This window comes from Nannobrachium achirus, assembly GCF_963921795.1.
Source record: "Nannobrachium achirus genome assembly, chromosome: 19".
Lineage (NCBI taxonomy): Eukaryota > Metazoa > Chordata > Actinopteri > Myctophiformes > Myctophidae > Nannobrachium > Nannobrachium achirus.
Genome location: NC_137826.1, coordinates 18,521,923 through 18,537,073, shown reverse-complemented (window position 1 = coordinate 18,537,073; position 15,151 = coordinate 18,521,923). Strand labels below are relative to the sequence as shown.

Below are 15,151 nucleotides of genomic sequence, written 5' to 3'. Positions count from 1 at the left end.
AAGTTTTGGCAGCCCCCCTGTAGTAACTCTAGGGGGTCCCCTAGGGGTCCCGGACGCCCTGTTGAAGAGCCCTGCTCTATGTGGTTACCGGCAGAGCTCTTTGTTTTCCTGGTCTCAGGGTTTATGTGAGGCCATGCGTCCCATCGATGGAGGCAAGCTGCTGGAGTTCCTGATGAAAACCAACTTCACAGGGGTGTCTGGAGAGACCATCCACTTTGACCAGAACGGAGACTCGCCGGGCAGGTACAGTATACTGTAGACCAGGGGTTTTCAAACGTTTTTGACTCAGGGCAGCCCTGTAAATAACTTTTTCATCCACGGCACCCCTGAGTTACACTGTTCATTTTTAGAATCTTACATCATATTGGAGAAATATACGTTTCCATCAGAACTGACTGTTGTGACGCGTTGTGAGCTTGTAGATCGGCTATTTTTGGTGTAGAGAGTTGTCGTAGATAGAAAAAGAACTCATCAAGTACAGTGCAAATCAGGTCTGTTTTACTAAGCATAGTGAAGTGATATTGATGTAGTGATATTGATACATTTTGAATATTATCAAATTATCTCGCGGCACCCGTGGACTTTGCCTGACTGCTAGCGTCCGACATCTCAACACCACACTACGTGGGGGGAGAGAGTCTGACATTCCGGGCAGACAATCCATTTCGGCGGGGGGGGGGCTAAAGCCTATTGACGTCACACACACACACACACACACACACATACACACACACACACGCGCGACGGCGACGTGGCGTGACATTGCAAAAATACGTTATTTCTCATAACATATTATATGTCTGCATGTTTACGTTAGTGCAAAATGGTATTAAAACGTGAAGAAACGGCACTATTTCATAGTTTATTAAAATAATACGAGTCAAGTCTGACTCCGCCATGACAGTTTTCACGGACCAATCAGAGTCCACTAGACTCTCACGTGGGCAGAGGACACCAATCAGAGTCCACGAGTGAGTCTTACGTGAGCTCAAGAGCTCTGTTTGGAGGGGGCTGGGACCGGAGCAGCCACACACGTGCCCCAAGCATACAACCCTGATTGGCCCATTCAATGCGCCCGCTCTTCGGGCGCCTTCGAAATAGATTAAAATGTGTGCAGCTTCAGTCCACACTACAAACCACCCACCAGCAGGGGGGGGTGATGTGCGGACTGAAGTGTCAGGCTACCGTGGACTGGCATCACGGCACCCCAGGCACCCACTTTGAAAACCCCCTGCTGTAGCCTGTACACCACAGGGAGGGAGGGAAGCAGTGTTGATTTTGACAGTCATTGTCTTTTGAGTAAAATGTAATTTAGTTTTAGCCATATTTCTGTCTGTTATGTTTTAGTTTTAGTCTAGTTTTGGTATACTAAATATCATAAGAGACTAACATGTATGTTGGCAAGCCTCGTAATGCCTGAGCGCCACCAATGACTAGTTCTACTGGATCTCTTCACTCCTAATTTTAGTCTAGTATTTGTGGACGAAAATGTCAATATATTCAGTCTTAGTTTTAGTCATCATAGCTTAGTTTTTATTTCGTTTTCGTCAGTGAAAAACGTTAGTCGACAACCTTTTTTAGTCAACACTGGAGGGAAGGAAGAAAGAAGAGGATGCTAGAAAGCAAGGAACGGGAGGAGGACTTGAGGAATGAAAGGAAAACATAAAGAAGGAAGGAGAGCCATACAGTATATGTAAGAAGGAAAGGAAGAGAAGTAAAGTGTAAAGAAGTAAGGAAAGCATGGAAAGAATCAAAACATTGAAGAAAAGGGACAAAGAAGAAAGAAGTGAATGTATAGTGCTTTGTGTCTGTGCATGTGTATTCCAGATATGAAATAATGAACTTCAAGCATATGGGAGAAGATCAGTACAGTTATATCCACGTGGGGAGCTGGGACCAGGGAGGTCTGAGGATGGACGATGAGGAAATCTGGACCAATGGCACTGACATCATCCAGTCAGTCTGCTCACCACCCTGTAAAAAGGCAGAGATTAAGGTACCGTATGAGTAGGGAACTCTCTCTCTCTCTCTCTCTCTAGCAACACGAAGGGTCTTTGCATACTCCACTTAGGAGCCGAGTTTAAATCGGTTCGTCTCTGTTGAGTTCGGAGTGTCATAACATCTCGGCAGCACCGAATAGCCGACCTTACGATGGGTAACCGCCCCCCTGAACCTCTGAATGACGTCATATTGCAGTCTGGACAGAGCCAAACCGATTAAGTGGAGTATGCAAGCCCTAAGCCAGACACAGAGAGGAACCACTTGCGACCTGGTCTGAAAAATCGTATCTTATTATATGCGTCTGGAAGAATGTCTTTGGGACTTTAGGACAATGCGGTTCATTCATATTTCATATAATGCTGCTTATTTGGACCTGTATATTTCCAGGTGATCCGTAAAGGGGAGGTGAGTTGCTGCTGGACATGCACTCCCTGTAAGGAGAATGAATACGTGTTTGATGAGTACACCTGTCAAGCTTGTGAACTGGGCTACTGGCCTACCTACGACCTGACCGGTAAACATACTGTCTGTCTGTCTGTCTGTCTGTCTGTCTGTCTGTCTGTCTGTCTGTCTGTCTGTCTGTCTGTATGTCTGTATGTCTGACTGTCTGTCTTCATACTGTATATAGGCAAATCATATGCACAAACAAGAAACATGTGCTCCTTGGAGCACAGGTCTCCGCCAGGCCAAGTAGCAGAAGTCAATCTTAGCCAATACGGATGAAACATGAACACATAAGGCTGAGGGAACTTGAGTACGATCCCCACAGACGGACACACACGCGGATGCACACGTGGATGCACAGATCAAATCATAGTCTCTGCCACACCTTCGGCCTGACAGAGACGATGTACGGTTGCACACAACAGATGAGCCCAAAAGACAAAAGTTAGAGAGCTTATTTAAAATTGTGAACTATGAACGTGAACTAGTTCATTTATATCTGACTGTGAACTGAACTTTGAGCTAACTCTTGTGAAGTGTAAAATTGTACTAAACTAGCTCCTCCTGAGCCATTGCTGCCCCACAGGGAGGTAGAAGAGGTATCAGATCTTAGCAGATATTTTCTGAAATGACAACCCCTTCCGAACCCCCCTTTGCACTGTGGTGTACATGCCAACAAGGACTCTGCCTCTTTCTTCTATCTATACATTTACTGTATCTATGTAACACATATACACAGCTCTTTGGCTTTGTCAGTGCTGGAAGTGTTGCAAGTTTCAGACAGATCAGCTAATTCTGTTCTTCACACTGCATGTTCTAATCTAGTAGGATGTGAATGTATAATGTACTGTACACAATGTACTGGGTCTGGGAAGGGTTATCACCCACGCACCCTCACGCCTACGTTTCGTGCACACGCACGCATGCGTACTCCTGATGTAATCGATATTTTAGAATGCCAGTCTGTTCTAAATCATTTCTTTATGTATCTACTTGTAGTCAACCGGAGTGTTAGCTTCACACCAATGTACTGTAACTCATTCTAACTCGACTACAGCGGTCAAATGCAACTGCTGACTTCTCCCATGGACTGCGACTTCTACTCTAGCACAGCATAATAATAATCTGTACTTCTGTAACTATTTGTATGTTGCCCTTATTGCGACTATAAAAACCAAGCAGCACCGCGTGAACACAGAGCGGCATCCCCAGCCTTCCACACCCATTCCTGCACGCACCCATGTGCCAGAGGAGAACGCCCATGTGCCACCCTTCTCGCCCTTAGGGCGTCTTACTGGTCTTTAGCTTATATCCTTATAAGACCATCTAGACTAGTGTCTCTGTTAGAGTGGACTATACATAGTAAGAACTGTCTGAGATTGAGGCTCAGGAGTCTTCTGCCCCGTGGGGCTGCCAGCCTGACTGGATATTCATATTTTTCATTATACTGACACAGTTGGAGATAAAATGTCAATTTCACATAAATGATCAGTGTATGTTTACATGTATTCAATCTAATGATCTCTCTCAACCCCCCCAGGTTGTGAGCCTATCGAGGTGCAGTATGTGCGTTGGGGGGATCCTGAACCCATAGCTGCTGTGGTGTTCGCCTGCCTGGGCCTCATGGCCACCCTGTTTGTCACGTCTATCTTCATCAAGTAACGCTTTTTAATTTCACTAGACATGATTGTTGTACTTGTTTCTGTTCAATTTAGGGATTTTGTGCTAAGTAAATTATGCTGTGCACTTGAAGGGAATTGATTACACCAAGTGAAACCCTTCATGTCCATGCCACTAACATGTAATCGCAAAGACCCAAGGGTCAGCTCCAATCCATCACAAACAGGATAGGTGACAATCAATGTGCAGTCCTGGCAGATGTCAACCCCCACCAAGAATGAATTCTTACTTCCCGGACACAGCTCTCTCTCCCTCAGTAGAGGGCAATCCAGTATTAGCAAAATGTCTAAACAAAGTGCCAAATTGATTGACACAGTAAATTCGAACTGAGTAAGGCTCTGTACTTGGACCACTTTTCCCCCTCTACACCAAATCTCTTTGCCAAAAATAGACGATCTACAAGCTCACAACGTGTCGCAACTTGCAATGCGACGTGCTGTGAGCTTGTAGATCGTCTGTTTTTGGATAATGCTGCCCCCAGAATATTAATATTAAAGTGGTTAAGCAGACAAACCGGCCATAGTTCCTTTGTGAATCAAACCATTCTGTATTCATCTTGCAGGTTCTGGGACACCCCAGTGGTGAAATCCTCCAGTCGTGAGCTGTGCTACATCATCCTGGCTGGGATCTTCCTGAGCTACCTGTGCACGTTCAGCCTGATCGCCAAACCCAACATAGTGTTCTGCTACCTCCAGAGGCTGGGAATAGGCCTGTCTCCTGCCATGAGCTACTCTGCCCTGGTCACCAAGGTATAGCCATATCCTCCGTAGTGTTCATTTAACTATAGTTAAATTAATGCAACATGATTTGTTGTAATATTCCATAGCCCCATGTGTTGTGTGTGTATAAGGTGAAAAGCCGAGATTAGGTGAAATATAATATACAGTTTATCAATTTCCTTTTGCACTGCGTCCTGGTTGGAACTTGGTACACAGCCTAGTAAAATGTGATAGCTGTTGAAGCCAAGGGCCTACAGTACGTCTATCTTCTCAGCTGAACATCAAAATGTGCTTGTTTACTATGGTAAACAACACATGGTGTGTTGTTAAGTTGTTAGTGGTTGGTTGAATGGTTTGATTCAGTAGCACTGAATGTGGCCAAATAGTCGGGGGTCCTTGGCATGAAAAGGTTCACTGCTCTAAAATATGTGTGTGAGTGTGACACTGTTAGCATTTTGTCAATGAAGAATCTCCCTCAGAATAGAACTCTTCAGACTTGCCCTGAATCTCCCTAACAAGTAAACATTTCTCTGGATCTGGGGGCGTTCTTGTGCAGACCAATCGTATCGCACGGATCCTGGCAGGCAGTAAGAAGAAGATCTGCACCAGGAAGCCTCGCTTCATGTCTGCCTGCGCTCAGCTCATCATCGTCTTCCTCCTCATTCTGCTGCAGCTGGGGATTATAGTGGCCCTCTTCATCATAGAGCCACCACAGGTGAGTGTGTGAGTGCGTGTGTACGTACGTGCGTAATCTGCGTATGTATGCGCTAGGGTGAGTGGGTTGGGGAGGGGTTGTGGGGGAGGAGAAATGCCATCAATGTGAAAGTCTGTACTATGTATTGAATGTACTGTATACATTTAAGGTAGCACATACTTTGTGTGCGTACATGGCGGCAGTGGCTCAGGGGTAGAGAAACCGTCATTAGAACACGGAGGGTTCCCGAAGGGTTCCCAGTTCGATCCCGGGCTCCCCCAGAGTTAGTGTTGAAGAGTCCTTGAGCAAGACTCTGAACCCCTAGTTGCTCCTGGTGCAGGTTGGTGCCTTGCATGGTTTCCTCCGCCATCAGTGTATGAATGTGTGTGTGAATGGGTGAATGTAATGCACGATCTCTGTAAAGCCCTTTGGATAAAGGTGCTATATAAATGCACCATTTACCATTTGCATGTATGCGTTTTTCTTAGCCTACTACTGTGGGTTTTTCGAGCGGTGGTAAACCGCTCCTAAGAGTGGCTGTGCGTGTGTCTGTAGCCACTTCTCCTCAGCGTTTTGCCATAGCAATGTGTTTTCCTCAGCGTTTTGCCATAGCAATAAATCACACCCAGTGTGAATGAGCAGTGCGGGCTGCGGGCAGACATGAAACATTATAATAATTTATATATTGACATCAACAATGTTGACCCCTGGACATCCATTCCATTCCATGTGTGTGTGCAATGCATACATGCATAATCTGTCTGTCAGCATAATGTACATATTGTGCAAGCCTTACATTCTCAAGGCAGCGTGTGAGTGAAGGAGCAGCCGGAATAGCCATGGCCCATTAGCCTTTCATCTCTAATTAAGAAGCATCTTTCAGGCCTAGAGTGGTAGCCCTGGGAGTCAGTTTAGCCCGTTAGCAAATGCTTGCATAATGGCTTTATCCACACACTTTTAACTCTGTCAACTCAACCTGATGAACATGCCCCAGGTTGTGCTTATAGATGACCAAATATTAAGAACTGAGATAGGTCTCAAATAATAATGACAAACTGGGAGTCAGGTTAGCCCATTAGCAAATGCTTGCATAATGGCTCTATCCACACACTTTTAATTCTGTCAACTCAACCTGATGACATAACATTCCCCAGGTTGTGCTTATATGACCAAATATTGAGAACTGACATAGGTCTCAAATAATAATGACAAACTTACTAACTAACTGTACCGATTGTGGAGTACAGTCTAAAAGTACAGAAGTAGGAACATTAAAAGAATGAAGTCCTCCTTATTATGTACAGGGTTCCCACGGTCATGAAATTCCTGGAAATATTTTGAAATTAGAAAAATATTTTTCCAGTACTGGAAAAGTTTTGGAATGTATCAAGGGTCCTGGAAGGTCCTGGAAAAATAGCTATGCATTGTCTTTTGTTATTGATTTTGTTAATACCTCTGAAATGACAAATTAAACATGGGCCAAATTGTCAAATATTAGAGGCATAAATTTGTTGTGAGCATGTAGATCTGCTATTTTCACAATAGAACAGTGTTATACAAAATTCCTCAACTCTTTGTGCTCGTCAGGGTGCCGGCCCTGCCTGGATCCCCAGTTAAAATATGATTATTTTGGGGGTCATGGCCTGAAAAGGTTGAGAAACACTGGCATACACTACCTGTCTTTGGGCATTGCGCATAGGAGTAAGCAACCTGTTATTGAGCTGAATTATTGCTATATAGTCCTGGAAATTGGGTTAAATATTCTGGAAATGTTTTGGAAATGAATTGGTACAAATGTGTGGGAACGTGTGTAATAATGTAGTAGTATTCATAATTAATACAACAAACTCCCCATCTCTCCTCATGCTGCAGGTGATCTATGACTACCCCAGCATCAGCGAGGTACACCTGATCTGTAACCTGACCACACTGGGCGTGGTAGCACCGCTGGGGTACCTGGGCCTGCTCATCCTCAGCTGCACCTTCTATGCCTTCAAGGTACCCAATCCCAAGTCATTCTGAATGGCCCCCAGGGGGGTCCATACATGACTTTGTGGGGGTCCTCAGATGACAGAAAAGTAATCAAAATATCACACCCAATGTGAAGTGAGCGGTGGTCGTGCTTGCATAACGTCTTCAATTGGTAATTGGTGATGTAATACAGACTACACACACACACATTGCTATGGCAAAACGCTGAGGAAAAAGACTAGGATATAAGTCTAGGATGTAATTGGTGATGTAATATGGCTACACACACACACACACACACATATTGCTATGGCAAAACGCTGAGGAAAACACATTGGTATGGCAAAACGCTGAGGAAAAGTGGCTACAGATAGGTCTAGGACAGGGGTCTTCAACAGGGGGTCCGCGACCCCTAGGGGGTCCGCGGAGGTACTGCAGGGGGTCCGTGAAATTATTGCTTAAAAAAAAAAAAAAGATTTCAATTATTTTTTTTTATTTAAATTTTTTACATTTATGTTAAAAAATAAATCATGATTCTATCCATTTTGAATAGCTTTAATACATGATTACTATGCAATTGACAGATTGCTGATATTATTGACATTGGTTCTCAGTTAATAAGTAGTATGTTTAGAAATGGTATAGTGGTACGGCCCACCTTGCTCGCTGTGTACATGTTTAAAATAAAAAATATGTCGTAGCCCCAACCCCCCCACCCTACGAGGTGGTAGGGGGTCCCTGCTCCATCTCCCCATCAGTTTGGGGGTCCCCCGGCCTGAAAACGTTGAAGACCCCTGGTCTAGGATGTAATTGATGATGTAATATGGCTACACACACACACACACACACACACACACACACACATTTATTTGATAACCATACATTTGCAATCTCCAATTTCATACATAAAGCCTGGAATAGAAGAAGACATGCAACTTACACATATTAGACAGTGGCACTGTGATGGATCATACCAACCTATTACTCAAGTCTGTTTCTTGTCTTGTTTCTGGTTCATTCTGTCTTTGTGCCTCTCTCTCTCTCTCTCTTGCCCTCCACTCTCGTTCAGAACAACAATTGATGTACTCTTGATCTTAATTATGCAGTATTACTTTATTTTGTTTATTTGTTTTTGTGTCAGCTTGTTGGCACTGGGAAAAGGAAAAAGAAAAAAAAATGTATGTGAAAAAGAAAATGTTATGTAATTGTGTCTGAATAATCCCGTAAGGGATGGGCTGCGAAAGGCAGCCAGACACGAAAATAAAATTATTCATTCATTCATTCATTCACACACACACACACACACACACACACACACACACACACACACACACACACACACACACACACACACACACACACACACACACACATATTGCTATGGCAAAACGCTGAGGAAAAGGCATTGCTATGGCAAAACGCTGAGGAAAAGTGGCTACAGATAGTGGCTACAGATAATTGGTGATGTAATATGATGTAATATGGCTACACACACACACACACACACACACACACACACACACACACACACACACACACACATATTGCTATGGCAAAACGCTGAGGAAAACACATTGCTATGGCAAAACGCTGAGGAAAAGTGGCTACAAATAGTGGCTACAGATAATTGGTGATGTAATATGATGTAATATGGCTACACACACACACACACACACACACACACACACACACATATTGCTATGGCAAAACTCTGAGGAAAACACATTGCTATGGCAAAACGCTGAGGAAAAGTGGCTACAGATAGTGGCTACAGATAATTGGTGATGTAATATGATGTAATATGGCTACACACACACACATATTGCTATGGCAAAACGCTGAGGAAAACACATTGCTATAGCAAAACGCTGAGGAGAAGTGGCTACAGACACATGCACAGCCACTCTTAGGAGCGGTTTACCACCGCTCAAAGACTACTATAAAAACTGGTCAAGCATTGGCAATATAAGAAAGAGGCAAACATTGAAAATAGCCGATCTACAAGCTCATAATATGTTCACAAGATTTATCTGTGTAACCGAAAATGCTCATTCTAAATGCTTATCAGGGTGGGGGTCCCCAGTTCACGTATAATTATTTTGGGGGGTCACGGCCTGAAAAGGTGGAGAATCACTGTTTTAACAACACAGATGTCCTTTGCCAAGTAGAAAATACAAAAATACTGTACATTTTGTTGAGTGAAAAGTGTTGAATGACAAAGTATAAATTTGCCTTCATAACTCGGGTCAAACTGCTCCTTACTGGAATGCATTGAAGTTCTCTGTTGTATAATAGCAATAACCCAGTGCTACACTAGGCTTTATTCAGCTACATAATGTTTTTGGTAAAAGATTCTGAGCTTCAACAGAAGACCGCTTACACCATGGACTAGATCAATCCAACACTCAACACAGAATGTGTCGGCATGTTTGCTGATCTGATCTGGGAAATTCAAGAGGGAAACAAGAAAATGTATTTGAAATCCAAACTCCACAATGGAGTGAAATATACCTCAGAGAGCTTGTGACAATGGTAACAGAGGCTGAGAAACGCTTCACAGGTTTACTGGATTGATTGATTGATTGATTGAAGAATTTATTAGAAGTTTGCAATAGAAAAAAGTACAGTTTCATGACAGTACAAATCACTGGTACAAGGTCAACTAAAAGGAGATCCTAGAAAGGCGAGGCTTATTTCCACAGGAACCACACTTTAAGTATCTCATATAACATTGAAAGACAGACGGATAGAACATAGTACTTTATCTAGGATAATATCAGTTTCAAAAGCATAACATCAAATACAAAGGCACTCAAAAAAGCAATAATGCACTCAAGGCCATGCTGTATTGCATTATACCACAGCTACGGTCAATTAAGGCACGCTGCCTGTGCCCACAACATCCATAGCTGTGATATAATCACAATATAGTACCATGGACTCACAATATAGTAAACATGGATTGGATATTGTACCATGTCCCATGGAATTTAGTACATGTTTGGTTAGTGAATGTACTGTATGTTCTTCAGTGTACTGTAGCACCTTGTCAGTGGTCTGTCAGTCTCGCCTGTGTCTTTTTTTTTAGTTACACCATTAGATGTAAAAAATTAACCTCATACTGCATGAAAACTGTGAAATACATGGTTAAGCGGAAATAGAGTTGTGCAGAAGGGTTATCGGTGAATTCAGAGAAGAGGGTTTTAACTATCTTAACCAAGACTCCCAATCCTTTTTCTGTTCTCACAGACACGTAATGTCCCTGCCAACTTTAACGAGACCAAGTACATCGCCTTCACCATGTACACCACCTGTATCATCTGGCTAGCTTTTGTCCCTATCTACTTTGGCTCCAACTACAAGATTATCACCATGTGCTTCAGTGTCAGCCTCAGTGCTACTGTGGCACTTTGCTGCATGTTTACTCCAAAGGTATGTTAGAAACTACAATGATATACTGTACATGCATACTGTACATACAGTTTTCAGGCTCAACAGGGTTATGAGTCACAATGCAATACATTACACTTGTTATATAGTACTAGGATAGAATTGCGGGCACGGTGGTGCAGTCGATAGCGCTGTCGTCTCACAGCCAATACTGTAGTTGTCCTAACCGACACCAGGAGAAAAGCATGTAGACAAGCTATCACCACTGCAGTCGTTAGTAATGTTGTATTAAAATCGAATCTTTAATGCAAAGCAAATTGAGATTGAGAATGAAACTGAAATGTATTGAGATGATACTTTCCTACACGTCTCTCTCTCTCTGCTCAATCTGCGCTTGTAATTGTTTGTCTTGGCCAGGTGTACATCATGCTGGTCAAGCCAGAGAAAAATGTGCGCAGTGCGTTCACTACATCTACTGTGGTGAGAATGCATGTGGGTGATGCAAAGAAGGCGGCCAATGCTTCTTCTGCCAACCGCTCTGGCAGCAGTCTGGGCAACATGTTCAAACGCCGTGGCTCTGGGCAATACAACATAAGGTACGGCTGCAGTACACCTACCTCTCTCACACACACAACCGCATTTACTGTACACAGGCAGGCACGCACACACACACACGCACGCACGCACGCACACACACACACACACACACGCACACGCACACACGCACACCACACACAGAGACAAACACCTTTAAGTGAAGTTCCAGAGGTCAAAATGCACAATAAAATAACAACAAAGCAAAAATTCCCACAGTACATTACAAAGTGAAATTTTTCCAAACCACAAAGGTATTCTATGGTATGGCGCACGTATACCGCCAACTAGCAGACGGGCAGCTGTTGTGTCTGCTCGCTGTTGTCTCTCTCTCTGCTGTAGTCATGACTACAGTTACTCGTTGCTGTATTCTGGCTCAAATAAATGTCCCTTGTTTGTTCAACGTTCCAACGTGAATGGGGATGAGGTGGGGTTTCAGACTGTATCAGTACTAGCACCTTTTATACATAACATTTGCTGTACGTTTTTTGTACTTATTTCAACTTAACATTATTTGCCTTTCTTTCTTTTTATATTATTTGTCTTTTAGTACTTTTGATTTTATTGGACCATGCTATATGTATGTATTTTGACTTTTGGAATAAGCATTTCATTGTCAACAATAATTACATCCCTGCTGTATTGTTACTGTGCATTTTAACAATAAATTTGATTTACAGGTAGGTTCAGTCGGCTTAAAAAGAATTCCCATGAATTCGGCATAGAAAATCCCAATGTTGTCAATGATATTACTACTTAAAGTTATACCATGTAACTTTTTTTATAAAACAAATCTTAAAATTGTCCTAACTGTTAAATCGCTAAAGTTTTAGAACCCCCACTCCGTTATTTTCAGCTTCTAAAGCCTTCTCTTTATATGTTTTCTATGATCCCTACCAGGGACCGGTTTTCGCGGAAAAATTGCGTCATCACACTACCGGCCAATCACAGCGAGGGTTATACACTGCCGGCCAATCACAGCGCATCTTGGAGTGGGGTCGCTAGGGCGGCCATATTTGTAGTCTCCCGTGTGTCTCTATACTCGGGTGCACGCCGGTGAAGCATGGGTGAAGGAGTGTATCTCCGGAATGGCTGAACGCACAGCAACCAGGGACCCCTCAAAAGATAGATCTCGGCGAGGTGGAGGCAGAACCGAAAAACGGCCGAAAGACGCGGACGCGACCGAGGTTTGCTATAGAGCTACTGACCACAAGTTGAGCAACTTACACAGTATAGCTTTAATATTATTAAATAAATTATGTGTGTTTTTCTCTTGCCAGCTTCTTCCCAGCACCATGTTATTGCTATGGGTTATTTTAGGCCTAGACACATTGCACTGAGAACTGAGAAGCTCTGGGATACTGTCATCATCACCTCATCATATATATTGATCTGTATCGTTCTCTTAATGTCTTTGATAGCTGAATCAGAGCGTTAAGGCTGCCTGGCGAGCCATAAAAAGCTGTTTGTGAGGGCGAAAACTGGGTTGACTGTTCATAAAGGAGACTCAGCGCCTCAAAGGATTTCTCTTTCCAGGGAAGAAAGAAAAGAAAGGCAGGGAGATGTGAAATTGTAAGGAAGCTAAAAGAAGCATAGAATGGGGAAGGAATAGGATGGCTAATGAATGTAATTGGAGCCTGAAGCCCAATGCAGAAGGATGTTTATAAATAAAGGTAGACGTGACTTAAACCATGGCCACAGAAAATACCGTTTGTTTCTCAGTTATGATTATGAACTAAAAAAATAATAATCATCTCACAATCTCTTCTTTTGCTTTGGTGTAAGTGGCCATGCCATGGTATAATGCACTCATGAGTTACCTTGTTAAAGAAAAACATTTGAGACACCTTGTTGAGAATTATTCATTTATACTATGCTATAAGTATAATACATTTATATTTACATTTCCCTATTATATACTGTATGTACTGTATGTCTACTAGACAGAATATGTTGTTACATTCTCATTTACAGCAGATGGATGGTATGCAGAATGGCACAGTGACACACTGATTCAGAAAGCTGACACAGAACACATTATTTAACACTTGTCTCTCACATGTTTCGTAGCTCCAATGGGAAATCGGTGACATGGGCGCAGAACGAGCACGGCCCCAAGCACAACCTGCTGTGGAAGAGAATCTCCATTCATGTCAAGAAGAAGGAGGAGGGCGAGGCCAACCAGACCGCCATCATCAAGCCCTTCTCTGAAGGAGCCGACTCGCCTCTTGACACGGGCATCACCGCGGGCTACGATGAGCCACAGGAAGCTCAGTCATACCTCCCTGCCGGAACCTACCAACCCTGCTCCCCGGCCCAACCATCCCTGCCCACTGTTAGCCAACATGGAGGGAAGGCAGGGGGCTTTCAGGAACATTCGCTGGAGAGCACTGGATGTTTTGCTGTTAGTAGAAAGGACGTTGACAATAGCCAAACGGTCGATGCCGGAATGAGCGTGAGGGATACCGGCACAGCGGCTGTGGCTGACATCGGTGTCGGGATGATTGGCAGCCAGTCTCAAGACGCCACCATCATGGACCAAATTAGCAGTGTGGTTAACCGTTTCACTGCCAACATCAGTGAGCTCAACACCATAATGCTGCCAGGCTTGACGTCAGGGGAAGCGACTGTTAGCTCTCCCTCCAGACCCACACCTACGGCCGCAGGTGCAGGTGGCCTGCAGGTGGCCTGCCCACCTCCCTACGTAACACCTCCCTACATACCGCCTAGAGGCAGGCAGGTCCCATACAGTGTCACCAGTTTCACCGAGGCCGCAGCTGTCGCCGCCTCCTGCGAGAATCGACCAGTCGGAGTGATTTATGGACACTTGGGTGCGGCCTGCAGTGCCAGCAGGAAATCTGCGAATATGGAGGAGCTGGTTGCTCTGACGCCCCCCTCCCCGTTTAGAGATTCTTCCTCGGGGTCCAACAGCAACTCGCCCACCTCCCTGTCCCCAAACTCAGAGGCTGAGTACAACCAGCTGCTGAGACACTACAGCCAGAGCTCCTCCTCGCTATGAACTTCCTATTTCTCTCCTACCGTGTTGAGTCTGGGACATCAAAATGCACTGGTTGGGATCACACTCACTGGTTGTGCAAAATCACCTGTTCAATCTCAATTTTATATTAGATTGACTGAGGCTGGATGCTGAATTGAACACACATCAAGGTGACAGAGGCAGCAACAACCAACCAGAGGATCTGTACACTTGTAGCTTCTGTAGACTTCAGAGACTGAATGCTGAAAACAGGCTGGGAATACTACAGATAATCACAAACAATGTGGGCATTGAAAAACTTTTTTTAAATGGATCGCTGATTTTTCTTTTTTTTAACATATATAATACGCTGAGAAAACTTGGAACAAAAGCCACTGTTTCACAGCGTGGGTGACAATCACTGATGAATTCCTCTGTTCAGTATTCTCTTTTGTTCTGTCCTTATGTCAAATCAGGTGGTGTTGTTGAGGCAATTTGTCTTTCTATAGTTGTGGATCAGGGTCCACACAACCTCTCAAAAATTGAGGACTTCAGAATGTAAGTACAAGTTGAAGAGATTGTTGAAAATGTTCAAACTTTATTATCTCGACAACAGAAAGCATGCCCCCACTCTACTTTACTATTGCCGTTGATACGTTGATATATGTGCTTTCTTGTATT

The 15,151-nt window shown here is 43.7% G+C and overlaps 1 protein-coding gene across 1 annotated transcript in view; it reads left to right on the top strand.

The window, feature by feature from the left end:
• LOC308304661 (metabotropic glutamate receptor 5-like) overlaps positions 1-14,512 on the top strand; it is a gene marked incomplete at both ends in the record, with an annotated part of 49,569 nt that extends 35,057 nt beyond the window's left edge. Inside the window, 10 exons of the mRNA XM_080749285.1 lie at positions 119-243; positions 1,828-1,996; positions 2,389-2,515; positions 3,986-4,103; positions 4,688-4,874; positions 5,401-5,559; positions 7,411-7,536; positions 10,759-10,941; positions 11,317-11,495; positions 13,564-14,512. Of these exons, the coding sequence (XP_080605411.1) occupies positions 119-243; positions 1,828-1,996; positions 2,389-2,515; positions 3,986-4,103; positions 4,688-4,874; positions 5,401-5,559; positions 7,411-7,536; positions 10,759-10,941; positions 11,317-11,495; positions 13,564-14,512 (2,322 nt within the window). The remainder of the gene's footprint in view (positions 1-118; positions 244-1,827; positions 1,997-2,388; positions 2,516-3,985; positions 4,104-4,687; positions 4,875-5,400; positions 5,560-7,410; positions 7,537-10,758; positions 10,942-11,316; positions 11,496-13,563) is intronic.
• Positions 14,513-15,151: the final 639 nt, after the last annotated feature.